At 44.9% G+C, this 24,445-nt stretch overlaps 1 protein-coding gene across 4 annotated transcripts in view; it reads left to right on the top strand.

Annotated features, from left to right (window-relative positions):
* Rnf19b (ring finger protein 19B) overlaps positions 1-19,819 on the top strand; it is a 29,527-nt gene extending 9,708 nt beyond the window's left edge. Inside the window, exons 2-11 of one of the 4 annotated variants that reach the window (XR_005285893.1) lie at positions 1,955-2,160; positions 3,745-3,889; positions 5,610-5,772; positions 6,211-6,325; positions 9,667-9,807; positions 11,515-11,722; positions 14,268-14,399; positions 15,090-15,584; positions 16,331-16,440; positions 16,975-19,819. Coding sequence is in view for 3 of the 4 variants with exons in the window: in XM_038334593.1 (XP_038190521.1) it covers positions 1,955-2,160; positions 3,745-3,889; positions 5,610-5,772; positions 6,211-6,325; positions 9,667-9,807; positions 11,515-11,722; positions 14,268-14,399; positions 15,090-15,555 (1,576 nt within the window). In the remaining variant the exon portion in view is untranslated. Of the gene's footprint in view, positions 1-1,954; positions 2,161-3,744; positions 3,890-5,609; positions 5,773-6,210; positions 6,326-9,666; positions 9,808-11,514; positions 11,723-14,267; positions 14,400-15,089; positions 15,892-16,330; positions 16,441-16,974 lie in introns of those variants that run through there. The other 3 variants (XM_038334593.1, XM_038334594.1, XM_038334592.1) reach the window with 3 other exon arrangements.
* Positions 19,820-24,445: the final 4,626 nt, after the last annotated feature.

The raw sequence follows: 24,445 nt of genomic DNA, 5'->3' as shown, positions 1-24,445 counted from the left end.
ATTTTAAGCAAATGTCCACTTGTAAGGGCAATCTAAGCATTTCTTTGACATTATTAAGAATTAATTAGAGTTCAAGTGGTGGTGTCACACGCCTGTAATCCCAGCATTTAGGAGGCAGAGGCAGATGGATCTCAGCGAGTTCAAGGCCAGCCTGGTCTACGAAAGTGAGTTCAAGGGCAGCCTGGTCTACGAAAGTGAGTTCTAGGCCAGCCATATTACACAGAGAAACCCTCTCTCAAAAAACAAACAAAGAATTAATTAGAAAGACTAATAGTTTTAAATATATTGGATTATTTATGGGGAAGTAATTCTTAGCAAATAAACAGGAATTACAAGAATGGTTGATGCTAGCACTGACAAAAGAGTGTGTGTCTGTCAGCAGAGGAAGGAAGACGTGACTGTACTGTCTTAGTAGAGAAGTATTAAATAGTATTAAGTAGTCTTAGTAGTATTACAGTTTTGGAAGCTGTCAAGAAGACACTAGGGAATTGGAGAGCTGGCTAGGTGTTTGGTTAGGAGCATAGGCGCTTCTTCCAGAGGACCCAGGTTCAATTTCCAGTTCCCAGATGGCGCCCCAGAACTGCCCATAACTCCAGTTCCAGGACATCTGATGTACTCTTCCAGCCTCCATGGATATCAGGCATGCATGTGGTACACATGCACACGTGCAGACAAACACCCATACACATAAAAATAAATTTTTTTTAAAATATAGGAGGAGGGAGAGGAAAATAAGAAAAAAAGAAAAGTAGATATTAGAGAGTACAGAATTAAATTGGAAAAAGAGAATAAAGAAAACTAAAAGTGAGGTGCTGAAAGGATGGCTGAGCAGTTAAGAGCATGTTCTGGTCTTGCACAGGACCCAGGTTCAGTTCCTGCACCTTTGTTGGGTAGTTCACAAGTGCCTGGAGTTCCAGCTGCAGAGAATCCAGTGCCTCTTCTGATCTCTGGGGACTGCACTCATTTACACATACCCACATTCGGACACACAGAATACGTGTAATTAACTGAAAATAAATCATAGGGCTGTAAGATTGGCTTAGTAGTTAAGAACACTTGTCTTGCAGAGGATCCAGGTTCATTGTATGACCCTCATTGGTGTCATACAGCCATCTGTAACTTCAGTTTCAGGTGACCCAATGCCCCATCTCACCTCCTCAGACACCATACACATAATTGGTGCACATTTATAATGTGTGGTCAAATCTTTTTTTTTTTTTTTTTTTTTTTTTTTTTTGGTGTTTTGAGACAGGGTTTCTCTGTAGCTTTGGAGCCTGTCCTGGAACTAGTTCCTGTAGGCCAGGCTGGCTTCAAACTCACAAATATCCGCCTGCCTCTGCCTCCCGAGTGCTGGGATTAAAGGCAGTGCTGGGATTAAAGGCTTGCGCCACCACCGTCTGGCAAAAATAAATCTTTTAAAAAAGAAAGAAAACCAAAAACGAGCTTTCGAGAGGTGAAGATGACTGTAATCTATGGAGAGCTGTTGTTTCAAGCTGTGATCAGGCCAGCCCCACTGTGGATCTTAAATGAAAGCACATACGTGCTTTAGTTTCTGCTGTAGCTCTTTATTTTACAACCACTTCATCTTTTCATGTAAATAAATTCGGTCTCTCCAAATATAGCAAACCATTAAAAAGAAATTGTTGTATACCCTGTTATTTGTGATACTGCTTCTGAAGCAGCTTAAACTGACTGAATAAATGCTAGAAATTCAGGCTGAGAATATGCCCTTCTGGTTTCAGGAAGTAACATTTTTTTTCACAAGGAGGGTTGGTACAGTTAGTTTACTTGTGGGGAGAGTGTCTGTCTGTCTGTCTGTCTGTCTGTCTGTCTGTCTGTGTGTGGTCTTTGCATCGTGTATGGTGCACCAAACAGTAGAAGCTCTGATGAACAACACCTGTCTTTGTCAGCTCAGTCTCACCTTACTACTGTCTCCTCTTGCTTCCTTCCCCAGTTATGCTGTTATTGCCTATGGCTGTGCCAGCTGCCCAAAACTAACCTGTGAGAGGGAAGGCTGTCAGACTGAGTTCTGCTACCACTGTAAGCAGATATGGCATCCAAACCAGACCTGCGATATGGCCCGTCAGCAGAGGGCTCAGACTTTACGAGTTCGGACCAAGCACACTTCAGGTCTCAGCTATGGGCAAGAGTCTGGACCAGGTATAAGCTGGCATTATTTCATTGTCTCCTTATTGGTATCTAAAATGTGCATCCAGAACTAAGAGAGATTGTCTCACTGTGTAGTCATGTATCCTCGAGATCAGAGAACAGAAAATATTCGGTTCTTCTTCTGAATAGCTGAGAATACAGACACATTTCCTGGCTTGGTTACATGTTTAATGATATATCTGCTGTGTTGCTTCTTGTTGACCATGATAGGTAATCCTAGCTATGTAAAATTGGAATACAACAAAATGGAACTTTCAAGTTGCTGTCTTAGTATTTGTCTCAGCTTGGAGAACTCTTTGTTTTTTTCCATGAAGGACAGAGAACCGTTTAATTAGTGTTAAGCCTGTCCTGCTTGTCGTCTAGCTTGAAGTGCGTCACAGCTTTTTGAAGTAGGGCACAGATTTAAGAAAAGAAAATAAACACTGTTTAGGTTAATGATTAACCTGAAATGGGAAATGTCTCAGTCACCCTCCACTTTGTTAAGAGCAATCTTTAAAATGTCAGCATCTTTTAGATGTACTTTGTCTTAACTGATGTCATTTGAGCATATTAGTAGGAGACAAATTATGCCATTTGCTTTTTCCTAACACAACACAATCTCTGAAATGGTCACTTTGACAGGACAGTTTGTAAATGCTTGTGAAAATCACCAGGTGCATGCTATATAGATGCTCAGGTGGTTTCTGATTTTTAAATTTGAAAATGTCGGCCGGGCGGCGGTGGCGCACGCCTTTAATCCCAGCACTTGGGAGGCAGAGGCAGGCGGATTTCTGTGAGTTCGAGACCAGCCTGGTCTACAAGAGCTAGTTCCAGGACAGGCTCCAAAGCTACAGAGAAACCCTGTCTCGAAAAACCAAAAAAAAAAAAAAACCAAAAAAAAAAAAAAAAAAAAAAATTTGAAAATGTCATGGGAAGGAATTGTAAATGTTTAACAGCAAAAGTTAGTTTGCTAAAGAACCGTTGTCAAAAGCTGACTGGGCTGCAGAATTTTTTTTGCTAAAAATGGCCTGTTTTTAATCTGTCAGCCACTAACTGGTAGAAATTCCATTTGCCTTGGAACCACTAGTCTGTCTAGGGGCGTCTCCATGCCCTGCTGTGACTCAAGTGCTGTGTAAGATGTCAGTTACAGGAATAGGCAGCCTAATGTGAAACCAGACTTATTTTATGAGAATTCCTGAGTCTGAGGAGCAGCCCACTTGGTAGAATGTTCACTTAATGCATGCACTAAGCCCTGAGATGATCTTCAGCACCATAGAAGCCGGTCATGGCGGTACATGCCTGCAATCCCAGCACTGGACGATAAAGGCAGAGGATCATAAGTTCAAGATCATCTTCAGCAGTTTCAAGGCAGCCAGAGATACATGAGACCCTGTTCCCAAAACAAACACACACAACAAATGTTCTGGATATTTATAGTCAGCCTTTCAGGAAAGTGTTGTACAATTTGGAATCTGCAGGCACAGTCTCCTGACTGCCTTGTCATCATTTTTAACGTACACTCTTAGTAGTAACTAGTAAAGTCAGACTAGATTTAACTGGGGGTGTTTTTCTCCCTGTCTTTCCTTCCTCACCTAGCAGATGACATCAAGCCATGCCCACGATGTAGTGCTTACATTATCAAAATGAATGATGGAAGCTGTAATCACATGACCTGTGCAGTGTGTGGCTGTGAATTCTGCTGGCTCTGCATGAAAGAGATCTCCGACTTGCATTACCTCAGGTGAGGTGGGCCATGTATCCGTCGCTCTTGTCAACCTGCTCTCTTGCTCATTTGGGGTGAAGGACACCAAAGAGCCATAGTTGATCCCATTCACAGAAAAAGGAAACTGTGAGAAGTCCTTTTAAAGCTCGCCTCTGGTGTTTTCTCCAGCAGCCTTGGCTGTCTGTCTTCACTACCTTGCTCTCTTACCTGCAGCATGACTTTTAGGCTTTCCACAGTCTGGTTAGTCATGCTGTTCAAATAATCTGAGCTTGCTGTTCTCTGTGTCTCTTCCTTCCTCCAGGTTTGTTCATGTTATCTTTTTGGCTACAGTTACTTTCTGACCACTTCCGCCTCCTTGCGTCACCCTTTATCTCTCAGCCTGTTCAGTTTCTGATGTTTAGGTTTACTTTTTTATTTTTTAAAGTAAATGTGCACCATACTGTAATACATGTAGAGGCCTGAGGACAACTTGTGGGGTCAGTTCATCTATCTTCTGAAGGTTGAAAGTCATCAGGCTTGAAAGCAAGAGCCTTTATTCACTGAGCTGTCTTGGCCCTCCTATCCCCCCCCCCCCACCTTTTTTTGAGACAGGGTCTCACTGGCCTGTAGCCCTGGCCCGGAACTCACTATGTAGTCCAGGACTTACACTCACAGAGATCTGCCTGTGTCTGTGTCCTGTTTAAAGGTGTGCACTGCACAGAGGTGTAGCCTTTGTTTGTTTTTTGAAACAGGTTGGCTGATTTTGTCTTGAACTTGACATAATTCAGCTTCCTCAGTTGACATGTGTCACTAGGCTTGGTTTGCAAAGCTTTTACTTGTCCTTGAAAGCAACTTAAATGCCACGTCATCCACCAGCTTTCCAGCTGCTGCGTCCTTCAGTGCCATGCCTTTCTCTCTTTGCCGTTAGTGTTGATTTACAACACTTTTTGCTGTACATGTTGCTACTTCTTGGTACTTCATGGACATATCTAATCTGATTAATCTTTTTACAGTTTTTTCCACACAGTAAGTTTCTAAAGGATTGAGTGACTATTACCCTACATGAGTTAGCATTTAGTGACATCATTGTGTAGCATTCACTGTGAAATGAGACACTTCATTTCCAGTTTGGTGAAAATTAGAAGGCTTATATATAGCAGTCATTGACTAGAGACACAGGACTGAATAAGACAGGATTTCTACTTTTTACTTTGTTAGCCTTATCAAGTAGAGATGGTAGCACAAAGGGAATGAGGTAGAGAATCAGACATAGAAGGGCAAGGGTCAAAGTAGCCATACTCAGAGTTACAAACTCATAGGAAGGGCATGATGAGTCACTAACTCTTTCCCTAGGAACCTGGTTTGTATCTGTTAGGTATGGTGGGACATGTGCCACTAAACTGCAGTCTGTTCTGAGCTGCAGAACACAGCATATTGGCTGAGATATCAAGTGCATAAGCTGGACAGGAGCTCAAGTGGTGCCAGTCAGGGGAATTGTGTCCGTGTTGTGAGGAAGATGCAGGGAGGACACAGCAGAGAAGAAAGAAAAGGAATTTCAATTTTGGAGGACTTCCTTTACCAAAAACCCCTCAAAGTCTGGAACCCCTTGTCCTTTGCTCCCTTTTATCTAATAGATCTGTTTTCTATTGCCTCCTGTCACTTAATCACTCTTATTGAAAAGATGGGTGTTTTTATCAAGATCTCTGATGACAGCTGTGTCTGTGGTGCTGACATTAACCTCAGCTTGTTTCCTCTGTAGTCCCTCTGGTTGTACATTCTGGGGCAAGAAGCCATGGAGCCGGAAGAAGAAGATTCTTTGGCAGTTGGGCACATTGATCGGTGCTCCAGTAGGGATCTCACTCATTGCTGGCATTGCAATTCCTGCCATGGTCATTGGCATTCCTGTTTACGTTGGGAGGAAGGTAAGACATGCCTTTCTAGGCCTGCTACAGCTTTGACTTTGTTGGCAACAATTTGAAGGAAAAGGAAAGGAGCTTAAATTTCAGGGCTGCATGAAAACCAGCTGGTTTGTAGATAAAAATAACTTTAATTTCTTAAATGGATTTTTATAAACTCCCATGAGATCTGAAAGTTCTTATTAACATCCTAGGCCTGGTTTGTTTCAGTGACTTAAGGTGAAATGCTTAGCTTCATTTCCCTGAGCTGCTTTGTCTTTTCATGGATTAACTCCTGCATTCGTTTATATTTTCCAGGTCTGGGTTAGGTTGAAATTTGAGAAAGATTCCTCTTTGGGTGGAGGGTATGTTTTAATATAACTTGCAAATGAACATTTGTCCTTTTTTCCCTGGCGAAATACTGATGTCCTGACCTGCTGACCTGGATTTTCTTTTTATTCTTAGATTCATAGCAGATATGAGGGAAGGAAAACCTCCAAACACAAGAGGAATTTGGCCATCACAGGAGGAGTGACCTTGTCAGTCATTGCATCCCCGGTGATTGCTGCTGTTAGCGTTGGTAAGCTAGTGGGGCCTACAGCTCCCTGTTAGCTTACTGTAGCACGTCAGCCAGCTAGCCAGGTGCTTTATTGTGGAGATACCTTTTTGTGTGTTCATGTGTGTGGTGTCAGGGCAGGGGCATTTGTGTGAATGTGGGAGTGTTGGTGAAAGCCAGAGACCAACCTCAGGTGCCATTCTCAAGAGCTGTCTACCTAGTTTTTGATACAGGGCAGGGTCTCTTACAGGCTAGGAGCTTGTCAAATTGGTTGCCCAGCAAGATCTAGGAAACCACCTGTGCCTGCCTCTCCAGCACCAGATTATAATTGCACACCACCACTTTTGTCTTTTTACATGGGTTGAACTCGTGTCTTCATGCTTGCAGATAAGCACTTTACCAACTGAGGCGTCTCCCCAACCTGGAAATTAAATCTTAATAGACACTGTTACTATGGTGACTTTTCACTACACTGTATTATCAGAGTGTCCTAGGCTAGGGCCTGGAACTCAGCACACAGAAGAGGGTGTGTTAAACAAAAATCAAACACCACATTTTTAATTTTCATCCTTTTCTTCTACTTGCTTGTGATAGGACTCACAAAATTACTTTTATTTTCTGTTAATGCCTCATAATATTTTGAAGGTAGAAAAATGTTAATCTGCTCTGGTGGTACATCCCTGCCATTCTAACACTCAGGTGGTGAAAGATGAGGATCAGGAATTCAAAGCCACCCTCAGCTACACAGCATGTTCAAGACCAAACTAAGCTACATGAGACCCTGTCTCAGAAAAACAAAAAGAAAAATAAAAAAGGAAAAAAATCTTTTGTAGCTAGCATTTCATGAGTTTCATCATTTGTCAGTAGTGGTTCTGAGTGTCTCACATGTGACTCTATTCAGCCTTCATTAAGAGCCACAAAGACAGCCTAATTAAAGATATAAAATACAGCCTATACAAGTGGAGCCAAGGTTGAGTGCCTGGGACATGAATGCAGACAGTCTTTTTGTTTGCTTTGGATTTTTTAAGATTTATTTATTTTTTATGTTCATTGGTGTTTTGTATGTATGTCTGTAGCTGGGCAATAGTACTGCAAGCCTTTAATCACAGCGCTTGGGAGACAGAAGCAAGTGACTCTCTTATGAGTTCGAGGCAGCCTGGTCTATAGAGTGAGCTCCAGGACAGCCAGGACTGTTACTCAGAGAAAACCTGTCTTTGAAAAAAAAAAAAAAAAAAAAAGGCAGAGGAGGAAGGACATGTATGTCTGTCTGTGAAGATGTCAGATGCCCTGGATCTGGTGTTACAGTTATGAGTGCCATGTGGGTGTTGGGAATTGAACCTGGGTCCTCTGGAAGAATATCTTGTGCTTTTAACCACTGAGCCATCTCTCTGGCCCCAAATTCAGACAGTACCTTGTAGCATGTAACAACTGATCTACTCTGCCACACACAGTAGTGTGATTGGAGAATTCAGTCTGAAGGACCCTTAACCCCTGTTATCATTCATTCATTCATCCAGTGTCTGATATATATATAGTATGTTTGTGTTGTCTGTATATGTGCTGGTGCCCATGGAGGACAGACTATGTCATCAAAACCCCTGGAACTAGAGTTAAACAGTTGTGAACTGCTATGTGGGTACTGGGAATTGAACCTGGGTCTGCTGGAAGAACGACTGCTCTTATCCCCCAGCCATCTCTCCAACCTTCAGAGTTTGTATAGTAGGAGGCTGCTTGTTTGTTCCCGGCCTCTCAGTCCCAAAATAACCGCACAGAAACTGTAGTAATTAAATCATTGCTTGGCCCATTAGCTCTAGCTTCTTATTGTCTAGCTTACATCTTAATTTAACCCATTTCTATTAATCTGTGTATTGCCATGTGGCTGTGGCTTACTGGCAAGGTTCCGTCTAGTATCTGTCTCTGTTGGGACTACGTGGCTTCTCCTGGCTCTACCTTCTTTCTCCTAGCATTCAGTTTAGTGTCCATCCGTCCCACTTCCATTGCTCCTCTCCCCCCGCACCTACCTTTATTCTGCCCTGCACAGGCACAAGACAACTTCTTTATTAACCAGTGGTATTCACAGCATACAGGGGAATCTCACATTTCCTTTCCTTTTCTGTCTAAATAAAAAGGGAGGTTTTAACTTCAACATAGTAAAATTACATATAACAAAACATGTATCAAGCAAGAATTACAGTTAGAATATTTATATCTACTTTATCTTTTATCATAACTAAGGAAAACTATAACTATCTATTCTTCAACTCCATCAAAGACTCCTGAAGGATATAATATTACTTAAGAAAACAGGAAGTACATTGTAAGCAACTTTAAAAACTCTAGAAATGACAGAGATATTTTGGTGTCTGGACAGTCACCCAAAGTTTTTCTGTACCTTTGTGGCATCCATCTTCAGCCTATAGGCTGATTTTTCCACGAAGCAGGAAATTTCAAAGACAGTTCCGCCTATATTGGCAGTTTGTCAGTCACTTTCTTCTGTATCATGAAGCAGGAACCCCGAAGGACTGTCTCCCTTTCTTTATGCAACTTCAGCAGTCATTTTTCTGTGGGTCCTGCATGTCCAGTTCATACAGCATAATATCAAGCAGTCCAAGCAAGAACAGTTTTTTGCTCAAATGGCCAGCATACTTCATAACGAGCCTCTTTGGTGCCCATCTTCCTCTTGAAGTTATTGGTGCTACCAGGAGCAGATGTGTCTAATTGTCATGAAAAGTCTAAATTATTTTAAAAAAAAAACATTTTAAATGCCTTATTCTGTAGTCTTTGAGAGGTTTGAAGAATAATTATGCATCTGAAATACCGCTGTACATCTAGAAAATCTAACTAACATGACTACAAGCTTGACTATTATAGATGACTATCTATTAACCTATATTTCTTAATTATACATTACATTGTTAATGAGCTGTGCACATTAACACAATACCTTAATCAAGAGCAGAAATATACATGTAACAAAATTGATGTTAAATTTGTATCAGCAAACCAAGATCCATACCAGTGCCAAGCATTCATCTCTATATCAGACTTGATTCTTGACTGGTTCTCAGTTTAGCACTTCAGCAATGAAGGGGGTGGTATGAAAGTGACACGACACTTCACATGCTGGGTTTACGTGGATATTCTCTTTATTCCTGGGTGGGTTCTATGGACAGGCAACCAAAAAATTGAATGAAGCCAAGACATCCAGACCTTTGTGACTCTACATGTGCTCTTGTGTTATACCAGGATGCCCACTCTCTTTGTCCTTTCCCTTTATAGATGTTTGCTTGTGCCCAGTCGGGGAGGGAGAATCAGGGCAATTGCAGCCTACTGACCTGCTGACATGTTTCTATCTCTCTTCCTAGGTATTGGTGTCCCCATTATGCTGGCATATGTTTATGGGGTTGTACCCATTTCTCTCTGTCGTGGAGGTGGCTGTGGAGTTAGCACAGCCAATGGAAAGGGGGTGAAAATTGAGTTTGATGAAGATGATGGTCCAATCACAGGTAAAGGAAGGAATTTTGTTTCCATTTGAATTTATGGAACAAAAGATAAAAGTCTGTAGAATTTAGTACATTTTTACAGAGAGATTATCTTTGGATTTCTCTAGATAATGAGCCTTGTAGGGGGTAAAGTATTTTTAGCCTTTTATTTCTTTGTTCCAGAATTATTAGGTTAATTCCTCTGGTAGTTGCCTGTTGACTGAGTTTTCTGTCCTACCCGGTTCCCACAGTCGTTAAATCCCAAAGAATCACACAGAGGTCTACATTAGTTATAAACTGATTGGCCTAGTATCTCAGGCTTCTTATTAACTCTTATAACTTATATTAGCCCATAATTCTTGTTTGTGTTAGCCACGTGGCTTGGTACCTATTTTGGCAAAGCAGTCACATCTTGCTTGCTCAGTGTCTGGTTCCCTCTGTCTCTGGGTGATGACTACAGACTGAAACTTTCCTCTTCCCATAATTCTCATTGCCATGCCTCTACTTCCTGGTCACCGTCGCCCTGCCTTACTTCCTGCCTGGCTACTGGCCAATCAACATTTTATTAAATATAATACAAGTGACAGGATAAAAGATCATTGTCCCACAGTAGTTGCCTGTGTGTGGCAGGGATGAAGCAATAGGACATCCAATAACTGAGTGTACTGGTGGCGATAAGAAAGCCTTGCATCTGCAGTGCACTGTCATCTTCCAAGGACTTTGCACAGTTATTATCTTGCTTGTTTTTTACAACAGCACTGTGAAGAGGGAGACAGGGCTGTCAGCCATTTCACTAGGAACTTCTTTAAGTTTGTGTTTATTAACAAGAACTTCTGTAGACCTGAGGTGAGGACTGCTCTTCTGAGTCCTACTTGAACACTGTTTCTTCACCTACAGAGACGGCCAGAGGTCTTGAAGCTTCATAGTAAGAGCACACATGAACTAATCATATTTTAAAAGGGCCTGGAAACACTTCTTATATAATCTTAGCACTGAAGAAGCTGAGGCAGAGGAGGTCATGAGTTCAAGGCCAGTCTGAGCCACAGGAGACCCTGTCTCAAATGAGAAAGAAAAACAAGTCAGGTATGGCAGTTTGCACCTGCAGTCCTAGCACTTGGGAGACTAAGATTCAAGATCAGCCTAGACTAAATAGTAAGTTCCAGGATAGCCTGAGCAATAGAATGAGACCATGTCTCAAAAACAAAAACACAGTGAGGCAGAAATAAGTTAGATAAAAGTAGCTACAGTGTCATGGAAATAGTAATGGGGTTGCAGTTAAAGTTTGGTATGACTTAAGTGATCTTGAACAGTCATTTAATTTAAAAAAAAACTTTTTAAATTGGTTTTTCAAGATAGGATTCCTCTGGCTGTCCTGGAACTCACTCTGTAGCCCATACTGGCCTCGAACTCACAGAGATCCACCTCCCTCTGCTTCCCAAGTTCTGGGATTAAGGGTGTGTGCCACCACTGCCTCGCTAATTTCTTATTATTTCCTCCTCTTAAAATTCTAATTTCAGCGTCTAAAATAAGGGCTGCTAATCCTTAGTTACTGAAAGGGTTGAGTACAAATGTAAACAGTCTGATATGTAGTATCTCCTTGTTGTTTAAGTGAATATTGTAGTACTTTTCCACGTGAAAATCCTCCACTCTGAAGAGTCGTTGTAGGAAAATGCCTGCCAGACTGTTCTGATGCTGTGTTTCTCAAATGGACATATTTGGTTCTCTGTACAGTGGCAGATGCCTGGCGGGCCCTCAAGAACCCCAGCATTGGAGAGAGCAGTATTGAAGGCCTGACTAGTGTGCTGAGCACCAGTGGGAGCCCTACAGATGGACTCAGTGTTATGCAAGGCCCTTATAGTGAAACAGCCAGCTTTGCTGCCCTTTCCGGAGGCACCCTGAGTGGCGGTATTCTCTCCAGTGGCAAGGGAAAATACAGCAGGTCAGTAAATAGGTGGTCTGTAACAAGCAGTTGGAATTCCTTAAAAGGAGCACACTGAGCCATTTCTAAGACCCACTTTGATTTGACCCACAGTGATATTTTTTTTTACAAAGGTCACAGTTTTTTGCATCACAGTGGCATCCATTTCATGAATGATGTTGACTTTAGATCTTTGACTGCTTCATTAGGCTGCCCGCTCTAGGATGCAGAAAGAGCGGAAGGCACTCTCAGGCTTGTTGCTGGTTTTATGTTATATCACGTTGATTCCTTGTACTGTACTCTTTTTGACCTTCCTATTTCCACTGGATAGAGTAGAAAAATCAATTCTATAAATTTATATTAGGAATACATAAAACAAGCTGAGTGAAATGGCTCAGCAGTTAAGAGTACTGATTGTTCTTCCAGAGGATCCAAGTTCAAGTCCCAACACCCAAATGGCAGCTCATACCTGTCTGTAACTCCAGGGGATTGCCCATAAAATAAAGTTAAATAAATTTTTTTTAAAAAAAAAAAGAATACGCCTTTAATCCCAGCACTCGGGAGGCAGAGGCAGGTGGGTCTCTGTGAGTTCGGGGTTAGCCTGATTTACAAGAGCTAGTTCAGGACAGGCTCCAAAGCAACACAGAGAATCCTTGTCTCAACAACAACAACAACAACAAAAAGAATATGTAAAGCCTTGTCAATAAAAATAACTGTGATTCACTTGGATTTTACCATAATGCCGTACTATGTATTCAAAGATGTGTAACTGGCATTAGACAGAAGCAGTTAGTTCAGTGGAGAAAGAGTGGCCTTGTGGAGCACAGCAGGGCAGGAGGTAAGGGAAGGACTTGTCTTCAGGTACCTGGAGGGCCTCCAGCTTGGAAAAGGATTAGTACGCTGACTCATTTTGGCAGAAAGAACCAAAGTGACTGGCAGCAACCTCTACTTGTTTCAGTACAGTGTAGAGTCCACAGGGGAGGCTGTGGGAAGCCCCCAGAGAAGGCAGACTGCCTTCCCAGATCCTGAGCTGCTTGTCCTGGAAGTTTAGAGCGAGACCAGATGGCCATTTGGCTGCGTAAAAGACTCAAGTGACAGATGGCAAGTGGACTACATCCTTCACCTTGGTGTCCTTTATCCACCTGGGAACCTCTTAAAAATAGATTTTTGGAGCATATTTCCAGAATTAATAACTTAGAATCTCCTGGGGTGGAACTTAAGGGTGGTCTATGTTTAGAAAATAAAGTCTCTCCAGATGATTCTAGTGTAGCCACTGGCATGAACCAGCCTCTGGCGGCCACCAAGTAGGTGGCCTGGTGGGCTGAGAAAGTCTGTGCCCAGTGAGTGATCTGTGGTCAAGCTGAAGCTGGAACACAGGCCTGAACGCACTCCCCCTCACGTTGCCCTCATTCTTGAAGGGCATCTAAGGCGGATGGTAGGGCAGAGAGACAGGCAGCAGGATCTGGAGACTGCTGACCTAGCTGTATCTTGTGACTGGTGTCCCTTGTTAGGGGCTCCTGCCCCCACATGCTAGATTATTCACTACTGTGCTCTCTTAAAGGCGACTCCCCTTGAATGAGCCACAGACATAGTTGGAGCGTGACTTGCTGAGACTGCAGTGCAGCCGGCAGCTGCTGCATCCTGTGAGAGCCTTTTCTTTATGGGAAGTGAATGAGTCAGATGGGCCTGACTGGGAAACCCATTATGAGGAAATACTGAAGTGCAGAACAAAATGGTGTTGAGCCAGAAAGGAAGCAGTTAGGGGTTCCCAGCTTTGAAACATCATTAGGAAAGTGCTCCTGACGAGGATGAAGGAGGCTGGCTCCTGTGTGCCTTTCATTCTCATAGCCTGGGCATAACTTGGTTAGTAAGTGTTGAGTTCTTCCTGTTATGTCCAGGGTAGGAAGGGCAAAGTGTGAATGAGGTGCGAGTTCTTCCTTTGTGGCACTCACTGGAGTGGAGAGAGGTGTGTAAGCTGATACAGAAGAAGGTTGGGCACTCAGCTGGACGTGTCAGTTGTGGAAAAGACAGGAAATGGTAGTCCTTTGTTGCTAAAGACCTAGCATAAGTTTTTTAGGCAGAGTAAGGGAAACTTGAGGGGGGGGGGGGAGAGAGGAGAGAATAGTGTTCACAGAGCCACAGAGGTATAAATGCAAATTTAGAGAGGTTATGATGTCGGACTTAACAATAAGAAAATGAACCTGAGCAGCACGCAGACCTGGAAGACCACAGGCACCTGCTGGAAGGAGGGGAGCTCTGAGTTAGAAGGTTTTAGGACGGTTGCGTTTTTTGCCTGCATTGACACTGCTCTGGAAGGTTGCTTGACTGGAACTTAGGGTCTACTGAAGAGGAGCCCAGTGCTAATTATCTGAAGTTAAATAGTAGAACTGGGGACAGAAGGAGGGGACGATTCAGCTGATATGTAAGGAAGGAACTGTGTAAGCATGGCGATGATTCTGCAGGTCATCACAGTTCTCAGGAGAATAATGGAAGAGATGTGTGCCAGGAAGCAGACTGCCAGAACACCCAGGTCTCATATTAACTTGAACGTCCCCTCTTTACACAGGTTAGAAGTCCAAGCCGATGTCCAAAAGGAAATTTTCCCCAAAGACACAGCCAGTCTTGGTGCAATTAGTGACAACGCAAGCACTCGTGCTATGGCCGGTTCCATAATCAGTTCCTACAACCCACAGGACAGGTATGTGAACAGTCAGAGCCCAGGGCAGGCTTTATTCATTGGGTGCTAGGTCTTCAGAAGATCACTTCCTCATCTGAGGGCCCTGTGTGTTGTCTAGTGGAAGATGTGTGTTGGTGAATCCATTGAGAACTTTTGTGGTACTGGAGCGTTTAGCATCTCTTGACTCTTAGAGACTACCTGCTTTCTTCTCTCCCTGTTTCTCCTCCCATCTCCCCTCTTCTTTTTTCTAGTTGTTGTCACAGTCTAATTATTCAATTTGGACCTTAAAGAGCTGGATTGATATTAGCTGGTGTCTTAAGTCTAAGGCTTCTGTTGCCTTTTGCTGGATCCGGTTCCACACTCTCTTTGCTTTCATTTGGAACTTTGTGTCTGGCCTGGTGTGGTTGAGGTCCTCCATACTGCAAAGGTATGGCTTTTGACTGTGGCACAGTCATAGAAAGCTGCCAAGTTGCTTTCACATTCATATTTGGAGTAAGATAGGATGAGGTTCTTAGTTGAACTCTGGAGGACCTTTTTAGATATTCTAAGGAGAGGTTTGAAAAGTGCACATGCATGTAGAGAAGGGGAAAGTGCACTCTGGTCCACTTTGACCCATCTCTTCTAACTACTTAAGCCAGAGACCAGAAACTATTTTGTGAGCAGCTATAACAGAACCTAGTATGACTCAGCGCGATGAATTTGTCTCCGCAGAGAGTGCAACAATATGGAAATCCAAGTGGACATTGAAGCCAAACCAAGTCACTATCAGCTGGTGAGTGGGAGCAGCACAGAGGACTCGCTCCATGTCCATGCTCAGATGGCAGAGAATGAAGAGGGTAATGGTGGTGGTGCTGGCGGTGGCAGTGGTAGCAGTGAAGAGGATCCCCTTTGCAAACACCAAAGCTGTGAACAGAAAGACTGCTTGACCAGCAAGGCTTGGGACATCAGCCTGGCCCAGCCTGAAAGCATCCGCAGTGACCTAGAGAGCTCTGACACACAGTCGGATGATGTGCCAGACATCACTTCAGATGAATGCGGCTCCCCCCGTTCCCATGCTGCAGCCTGCCCCTCGACCCCCAGAGCCCACGGTGCACCAAGCCCAAGTGCCCACAGGAACCTCACTGCTCCAGCGGAGGGCCAGACTGTTCTGAAGCCAGAAGACTATGAAGTGGAATGAAGGCTCCTGCTCTGAGAAGCACACTTGTTGTAACTGCATCTTTTGGAATCTTTTTGGAGGGAGGGTGGGGATTTATGTATTTTGTTTAAAGATTCTCTGGTCAGGGTTCCCCCGGGGAAGTTCTGAGAAATTTGCAATTTCTTACCAGATAAAAAATGAAATTTTTGCCTCTAATATCCCTCCCCTTATCCCCTTGTTTTAGTTTTAATTTATTGGTTAAGCTGATGTTGGCAATCTGTGAGGTGTGTCAAAGAATGTACATATGTATGTGTGTATATTGTATGTATGCTAACATTATTGACGACACATTTTAATAAAGGTTTCTGTGGTAGCTCACCTCATCTCACTGTCACTGGCTTGGGTAGTCCGCAGAGCCAAGTGTTTATTGGAAGAGTAGTCTGTCTTTGATACTTGTTAGACCTGAGGGGCTTCCGAACCCCAGGGAGAAAGGGTTTTCTATTCCACCCTACTGTACTGACAGGAAGCAAAGCCAGGCTAGCTTGCTGCTGTGTAGTCTCAGGCTGCAGAAAGCCTGGCTGAGGTTGCTGGATAGGGAGGAGAGAGAGAGGAGACTGAGCTGACTTGTTGGCCCTCTAGAGGCAGCTCACACTTCTGCTGGGGCCTCACTTACCATCCTTGATAGTCACCGTTAGTCCTTTGGGGTGGCAGTGTGTGGAGAGGGCTTGGCGACCCTTCCAGGGCAACAAGTTAGGGAACGGCATTCTTTTCTCTCCCAACCGGGGCGCAAACTCGGGTCCTTGTGCATGCTGTGCAGGTGCTCTACCCTTGAGCTACATCCCAGCCCCAGGAGCAGATGCTCGCCGGAGGAAGAGAAGCAACTGCACGATCGCCAGGCAGTAGCATAGGTGTTGGCTGTGCTCTCAGGTATACACTTCCTGCCGCAAAAGCCATTGCTCAGTTTTGCCAATCTAGTTTAAGGAAGACTAAGAAGTCAGGCCTCTGATGAAAGGAGGCATGCCACCAAAATCTCTGAATCTAATTGTGCCTGCTCTTAGACATTTTATCAAAATTGAGCTGTCAGTAGTAGGAATTTGGGCACTTTCAAGAATAAGGTCCTTGGTCTTGGGGTGCAGTTCAGAGGAAGAATGCCTGCCTAGCATGCAAGTCCCTGGGTTCAATGCCTAGCACTACAAAACAGTAATGATAATAAATAATGTCTTTAGAAATAAAAGCTCATACAAAGAATTTCAGGGAAAGTGACCAAGAGACTCGATGCAAGGTTCAAGATCTGACAGCAATAACCCTGGTGACCATGTCAGCTGCTTTCTCGTGCCCCCATTTTTGACCAATCCTTAAACTATGACGAGGCAGCTTGTCTATCACCTTAGCACCGAGTCCAGGGGAAGAGCCGAAAGCATCTTTGTCTGAGGACCAGCTGCCTTCTGTTTCCATTCTCAGGTGCACCTGCTGGCCTGTACAATAAAGGATGAGGCATCCAGACGACAGCCAGCCAGCCGCTGGGGAAGATGGGAACAGGAAATGCTAATGGACTGTGCGTCTCAGTAAGAAAATGTCCTAGAGAGTGTCCCTGAGGGGAAAGGCAGGCAGTTTGGAGACCCCTGAGGTGCAAATGATCCACTTAAGATTTGCAGTTCTTCTGAAACTTCACCAAGAAATGCTTAACTTGGATAAAGTCAAAGGCAGGCTGTCAGTGTACGGTCTAGAGCCAAAACCTGTAGTCTGTACCTGGGCTGACCTAAGGCTATGGAACTGGGCAGCCTCCTCTCTCGTGTCTTTTCTCCGAGCCTGGTTCTGAGGTCACAGGGTTAAAATGCTGTACCGAAAATGCTTTGGTAAAGACCCGTGTTGATGATAAGGCGCAAGGTCAAGGAGAGTCCGGGTATCTTCTAAGAAAGGAAACCTGGAACTCAGACCAAAGTCTCAGGAAAAACCATTGGGCTTAGTTGAAGCTCCCAGGCTTTAGCCACCGAGAAGGCCCGTTAGCACCACCTGGAGGAAGAAATGAGCAATGCATTGGGAACATTAGCAGAAACTACCTCCTTGAGCGTCCATTCCTTCACTGCAATGCCAAAGACACTGAAGTGTGGAAATGTAGCCATGAGGAAGGCACAGTTTGTCCCCATAGAGCTTAAACTCCCGGTGAGGGAAAACATGGATCCTCAATGAGGATAGGTATGCTCTGGGGGAGAGAGGCAGACGGGGCTGCTTTTGATGGGTAGCATATCAGGCTTTCATCACTGTGACAAAGTAGCTGAGATCTTCACCCTATAAAGAGGAAATACCCATGGTCATGTGGCTCCATCACTACCGGGCTTGCAGCGAGGTGGAAGATGATGGTGGAGGTGGGTGGGGTTACATGGTGGAGGAAACTGCTTACCTCAGGCAGCCAGGAATCACAAATACCACCACTACAGCTAGGGACCAAGCTTTTGACAGGCATTCCAAGCCCAAACTACAGTAGGGAGCTTAATCCTATGGTAAGGTACATTTGATCAGAGACCCGAATGGAGAAATGGGGGCAGGGAAACCAGGACTGAAGACAGTCCATAGGTCGGTTAAAAGGCAAGATTGTGCAGTGCATCAGAACAGCTTTGAAGAAAAGGTCAGGAGGAGTAGCACTCTAGTGCAGTGGGTGTGTGAAGCCAGCTTTCACAGGGGCGGGGCGGGCGTGTCTGGTCCCTGAGATGGATAGAGGCTTTGGACTAGGTGGATGAGTACAAGTCCCAAACATACCATCTTGTAGTGCAGAGGCCAGCAAGCTGGGAATGTCATGCCTTGTCTTCCTGGAAGCTGGACTCTGCACAGAACTTGCTTTGCCAATGAGATGCACAAACACGGTATATATAGACAGCTGGGAACGTCATGCCTTGACTTCCTGGAAGCCGGGCTCTACACAGAACTGGCTTTGCCAGTGAGATGCACAAACACGGTATATATAGACAGAAGTAGCGGGAGGCTTCTTTAGCTGCTTTGGCTAATGCTGCTGCAGGATTGTTCCGCCTCAGACTGCTCCTCAGTGGAGCTCCAGGGCAGCAGTAGCTTTTCGGGTGTGGGAGAACGTCTCCAGGGTGGTGGTGGATATAGCAGTTCCCTGTGTGTGAGGATAGTTGTGGGAACTCCCAGAAGTACATTCTCCAGCCCGCCAAGGCTTTCCAACTCTCTACTTAAAATTGCTACTTTTGGGGTTCTTTCCCCCATAACTGTTATTTTTGTTGTTGTTCCAGAAGTGGTAACAGGCACAAAGCTTAGCTCTGTCGTGACTAAGTTGTGTTTGAAGGAGATGAAGATATCGTAGCTTTGGGATATGGTAAACTCCAGTCACCTGACATACAGTCTTCCAGAAGAAAGATCTAGCACCTGCAGTGACAGGCCAGTGCATCAGGAGTGAGGTCGAATGGCAAGAGTGAGAAAACGAAGGACTCCGGGCATATACAGTGGAGCCCTAAATTTTTTCCCTTGTAGCCACAAGGCTGAAGTACCAGAAATAAAATGGGGTCACGCGAGGTCTCCTGTGTGACAGGCCAGTGCTTTGTTAAAGCAATGAGACCCTGAAATGGGAACTGGGGATGTTCACTCTGATTTGGATCAGTCCTGTCAACCCTTGCTGGACGGTGATCATATACTCCTTTAATCCCAGCACTCGGGAGGCAGAGGCAGGCGGATCTCTGTGAGTTCAAGGCCAGCCTGGTCTACAGAGTGAGTTCCAGGACAGGCTCCATAGCTACTGAGAAATCCTGTCTCAGAAATAAAGTCCTGCCAGCCCACTGTCTCCATATAGCTCCTCTCACCGCAGAAGCCGCGTTCCTGATTGTCTTGTGTGGAGACCCTGGAGTCGTTGCCTTGAAAGAGAACGTCCATCCTTGTGCCCCACCTACGGCCCTCATCACTTCCACATCCACAGCTAGGGTCGGGGCTCTGCCTCTGGCAGGTGCAGCAATCAGGACTGAGAGATTGAAGGACCGTGATGACACTTGCCAGTGATGCTGTCAGTGGCTCTCAGCAGAAACCTGGGCGATGTGTGGATTTGACTCCAAAGGTGTCACGCTAAGATGAGAGAGGGAAACTGTTGTTGGTTTTGGTTGAACTGGTTAGTATGGACAAAGGGAACCCTCTGGATCTGTTCTGTTTACCAACTTTGGCAACTAAGAACAGCTCTCAGCTACCAGCTGGATGAAACTATTTCTCTTCTTCTTCTTCTTCTTCTTCTTCTTCTTCTTCTTCTTCTTCTTCTTCTTCTTCTTCTTCTTCTTCTTCTTCTTCCTCCTCCTCCTCCTCCTCCTCCTCCTCCTCCTCCTCCTCCTCCTCCTCCTTCTCCTTCTTTCCACTTTCTTCTTATTCTTATTCTTATTCTTGATAGGCTATACTAAAACTCACTCTGTAGACCAGGCTGTCCTCGAACTCACAGATCCACCTGCCTCTGTCTCCCAAGCTCTGGGACTAAAGAAAGGTGTGTGCCACCACCATACTGGCTTTTTCTTTCTTTCCATTCTTCTTTCTTTCTTTCTTTCTCTTTTTCTTTCTTCCTTTTTTTGACACATTATATAGCACAGGCTCACCTCAAATTCACTGTGTAGCCAAGGATGACCTTGAACTTATTTTAAAATCAAACAAAAAATGTTTTTGTGTTTGGTTTTTTTGTTTGTTTGGTTGGTTTTTAAAGACAGGGTTTCTCTGTGTAATAGCCCTGGCCATCCCAGAACTTGCTTTGTAGACCAGACTGGTTTCAAACTCAGAGATCTGCCTGCCTCTGCCTCTTGAGTGCTGGGATTAAAGGCTTGTGTGACGCTCCGGCTGAAAAAAAAAAGACACAGTTTCCCCAAGAATTGGAGTTACAGGCAGCTGTGAACTATCATGTAGGTGCTAGGAAGAGCAACCAGTGCTCTTAGCCACTAAGCCTTCTTGCAGAAGGATGTTAGCAGGTGAGAAAACAAAGTTTGCAGTGGAGGAGGAACTGAACTCAGCAGTAGCACCTGACCTTACAGCCATGATCCTCCTGCCTCTGCCCCCCCCACCCAGTGCTGCTGGAATTACAGAGGGTACCACCATGCGAGAATTCTGCCATGCTGGGGGTGGAACCAAAGCTTCATTATGCCAGGCTAGTACTCTCTCCATCCCAGCCCCTTAGTTTGAATTTTGTGTCCAGATTTTTCTAGAGATTATTCCTTTCCCCATGGGACTAGAAATGTTAGAAGTAAAGGAAACACCTGTTTGGATTTTTTTTTAATTGGGTAAACCCAGTTCTTCAGCCTACTGGGCTACCTCCCAAGGCTGGGCCTGAAGCCTTAATTAAGGGATGAGACCACTAAAAGAATCTCTGGGGCTGGAGAGATGGCTCAGAGGTTAAGAGCATTGCCTGTTCTTCCAAAGGTCCTGAGTTCAATTCCCAGCAACCACATGGTGGCTCACAACCATCTGTAATGGGGTCTGGTTCCCTCTTCTGGCCTGGAGGCATACACACAGACAGAATATTGTATACATAACAAAAATAAATAAATAAATAAATAAATAAATAAATATTTAAAAAAAAAAAAAAAGAATCTCTGACATCAGTAGGCATGGTGTGATCCTGAAGTGACAGAGGCCGAGGGTTATTTTCCTGGGGGCGGGGGGACTAAAAGTCCTTCTTGGTTTATATAAACAAAACAAAAGACCCAAGATCTAGCCTTTAGAGGCCTGTCTGGAGCCACCAACAAGGAGAGTTGCGGTGCTGGATCTCTGGAGCTGAGCAAGTGCCTAGAACCCCATCAGAACCGCATTAGACACCCAGTATGCGCAAAGATCTTAAGCCGCTGCTCCGTGCTCCTGCACTTAGGGAGGTGGAAATGCTAGGTCTCGAGGGATTACTTGGAGACTGTCCCCAGGCTAGCGCAAATCCCAAGGGATTTAAAAGCATTTTGTGGTCCACTCATTAGAACAGAGGTTTTAGGGGTGTTATGGAGTGAACTGTCTCTTAACCACTACCTCAAAATGTGGCCGAATTTGGAAGCAGGGTTCTCAAGAGTATAATTAGAATGTCATTCTGAATTAGGATGCCCCCCTAACCTAACTTGGCTAAGGTCTGCCTAAAAAGAAAAGTGGGGGCCAGAGATGAGACTCAGGGTCAGAACGTGTGTCTGATGGATGAGGCCTGGCCTTGATCTCCAGCATCATACTCATAAAAACTGAAGAAGGGATGTGTACATAGATTGAACATGGAAGAGAGGTTGTGGTGATTTGGGAGCCAGGGTAAACCAAAGACTGCAGGACCCTCGATTTCTAAACTCAAGGAACAGATCCCCACTCCCAGTCACAGATGCCTCCAGCACCCAGACCCCAAACAGCCAACTCCTGGTATAAATCCACACAGCTTCAGCACTTTGTCAGTTAAGCAAAGGAACTTGGGCCTCGGTTTGTCTCACATTTCCATTCCATGGTCCTCTCCTAACTCTTGTAGACTCAAAAGCTACTGACTCATGGAGCAAAAGCTATTGCAATTAAAACAGCAAAGGAAACCCCTTAATCACCTTTCCCCAAACAAATCATAAGCCAAAAGCATTTTGGGGAAAGGGGGTCTCATATAACCCAGACTGGCTTCAAACTTCCTATGTGCCTGAGGTTAGGCTTGAGCTTCTGATCCTCCTGTCTCCTCCTCGGTGCTGGGATTACAGATGTGTGCCACCATGCCTGCTGTGTGTGTACTGGGGACTGAACCCAGGGCTTCATGCCTGCTAGACAGTGATTCTCAGCCTTCCTAATGCTGCAACCCTTTAATACACTTCCTCATGTTGTGTTGACCCCCAACCATAAAATTATTTTTGCTGCTACTTCATAATGAATTTTACTACTGTTATTAATCACCATGTAAATATCCGAGATGCAGGATATCAGATATTCAACCTTGTGAAAGGGTTGAGACCCACAGGTTGGGAACTGTTGTACTCCACAAACACTCTACCAACTGAACTACGTCCCCAGAAGTTCGGGACATGTATCATGCACATGTAACTTGTTTCTTTGGCCCATGTAGGACTTGTCTACACATGGCTGTTATTGTACATATAATCTCTTTATGAAGCAAATGCCTGGCTGTCCTGGAGCCCATAGCCACACAATGGGATGTGAACAGTTGCCAGGTGGGTGCTGGGAACTAAACCCAGGCCCTCTGGGAGAACAGCCAGTTTGTTCCATTCTGTTGAGACAGGGCTGTCCTGGATCTCACTATGTAGACCAGGCTGGCTTCAAACTCAGTGGTCCACCTGCCTCTGCCTCCCCAGTGCTGGGATTAAAGGTGTGCGCCACCTGCCTGGCTCTCAGCCAGTGCTTTTAACCAGTGAAAATCATCTCCCTGCTCTGGGTGCTGTTTCCTTGATCATCAGAATATAGAGTTCAGGAGTCATTGGACACGAGCGTGGTAATGGAACGTGCTGGGCCCCAGTAATCCACCCACAAAATGTTTGCTCCTTTTCCCTGTGAACATGGCTGGTGTTTGTTTCACTGTGTCGAACTGGAAATTTGGGGGCTGGTTTAGCCGCCTCTTCCACTGAACCAGTAGCTGAGATGGAGCGATTGGTCCTGATCACCCAGGGAAAGAGCGCCGCAGACGCTGGTCAGTGTGGCAGGAAGGGGTACATCTGGGAAGCACTTTTGGAGTAAGTGCTCTAAGGGGTGTGGAGTTGGCTCAGTAGGGAAGGTGCTTGCATTCAAGCAAGAAGACCAAAGTTCAAACCCTCAAGATGCATGTAAAAGCCAAACGTGGCTGGACAGTGGTGGCACATACCTTTAATCCCAGCACTCAGGACACAGAGGCAGGCGGATCTCTGAGTTTGAAGCCAGCCTGGTCTATAGAGTGAGTTCCAGGACAGCCAGGACTGTTACACAGGAGAAACCCTAGCTTGAAAAAACAATAATAAATAATAAGGGGGCTGGAGAGATGGCTCAGAGGTTAAGAGCATTGCCTGCTCTTCCAAAGGTCCTGAGTTCAATTCCCAGCAACCACATGGTGGCTCACAACCATCTGTAATGGGGTCTGGTGCCCTCTTCTGGCCTGCAGCATACACACAGAATATTGTATACATAATAAATAAATATTAAAATAAATAAATAAACAATAAATGCCAAACATAGCAACACAGGTCTGTAACTCCAACACGGAGAAGAGACTGGAAGATCTCTGGAACGCACAGGTCTAGACAAGCCGATGAGCTTAAGGTTCAGTGAAGAAACCCTCTTTCAAAAAATAAGGTAGAGGGCAGCAATAGAGGAAGACATGACATTGACCTCTGGCCTCTGCATACACATGTGCACATGTATACATGCAAACAAGTACACGCATGCGCGCACACACAAAAACGCCTTCTGAAAGCTAGAGCGTGGGAAGCCCATTTGCTTTAGGAAGGGAGAGTGGGACGCAAGTCACCTGTCTGATAGCTGCATCCAGCTGAGCTGCTGGCTGGGAAAAGGTCGGTGCAGTGTGCAGAAGGGAGTGTGTGGATATGAGCTACTGACTCATGCCAAGCCGAGAAACAAGGACTCTGGGGGCTCTCTGCTTCCTTCCTTGCTCTGCGGCGTATTTATTTATAGCTATCAACCTGTTTCTCGCCACCCCCTCACATTTCCCCTGGTGTTGTAAAGTGTGCCACTGTAAGTTGACAATTCAGTCTTTAGGTTACAGGTTGTCAAGGTGGAGTCCTGCCCAGGCTATAATGGAGATAGATTCATGACTGGAGGGATCCAGGTCTTGAACCAACCAAACGCTGGGCTGCTGTTGATGTCGTCAGCTGGCTTTTAGCATCCACACAAACACTTCCTCAGCGTAGCAAGGGTCTGCATACAGATCAGGTCGACCAACTGCATCCATACACACACTGTGTGTGCAGGGTTGGGGGTGAGACCAGGCCATCTCTCATGTGTGACAGCTGTGAGCCACTCC

Source organism: Arvicola amphibius, chromosome 6 (genome assembly GCF_903992535.2).
Source record: "Arvicola amphibius chromosome 6, mArvAmp1.2, whole genome shotgun sequence".
Taxonomy (NCBI): domain Eukaryota; kingdom Metazoa; phylum Chordata; class Mammalia; order Rodentia; family Cricetidae; genus Arvicola; species Arvicola amphibius.
Note: the sequence above shows the minus strand (reverse complement) of the source record. Positions and strands in the feature narration are given on the sequence as shown.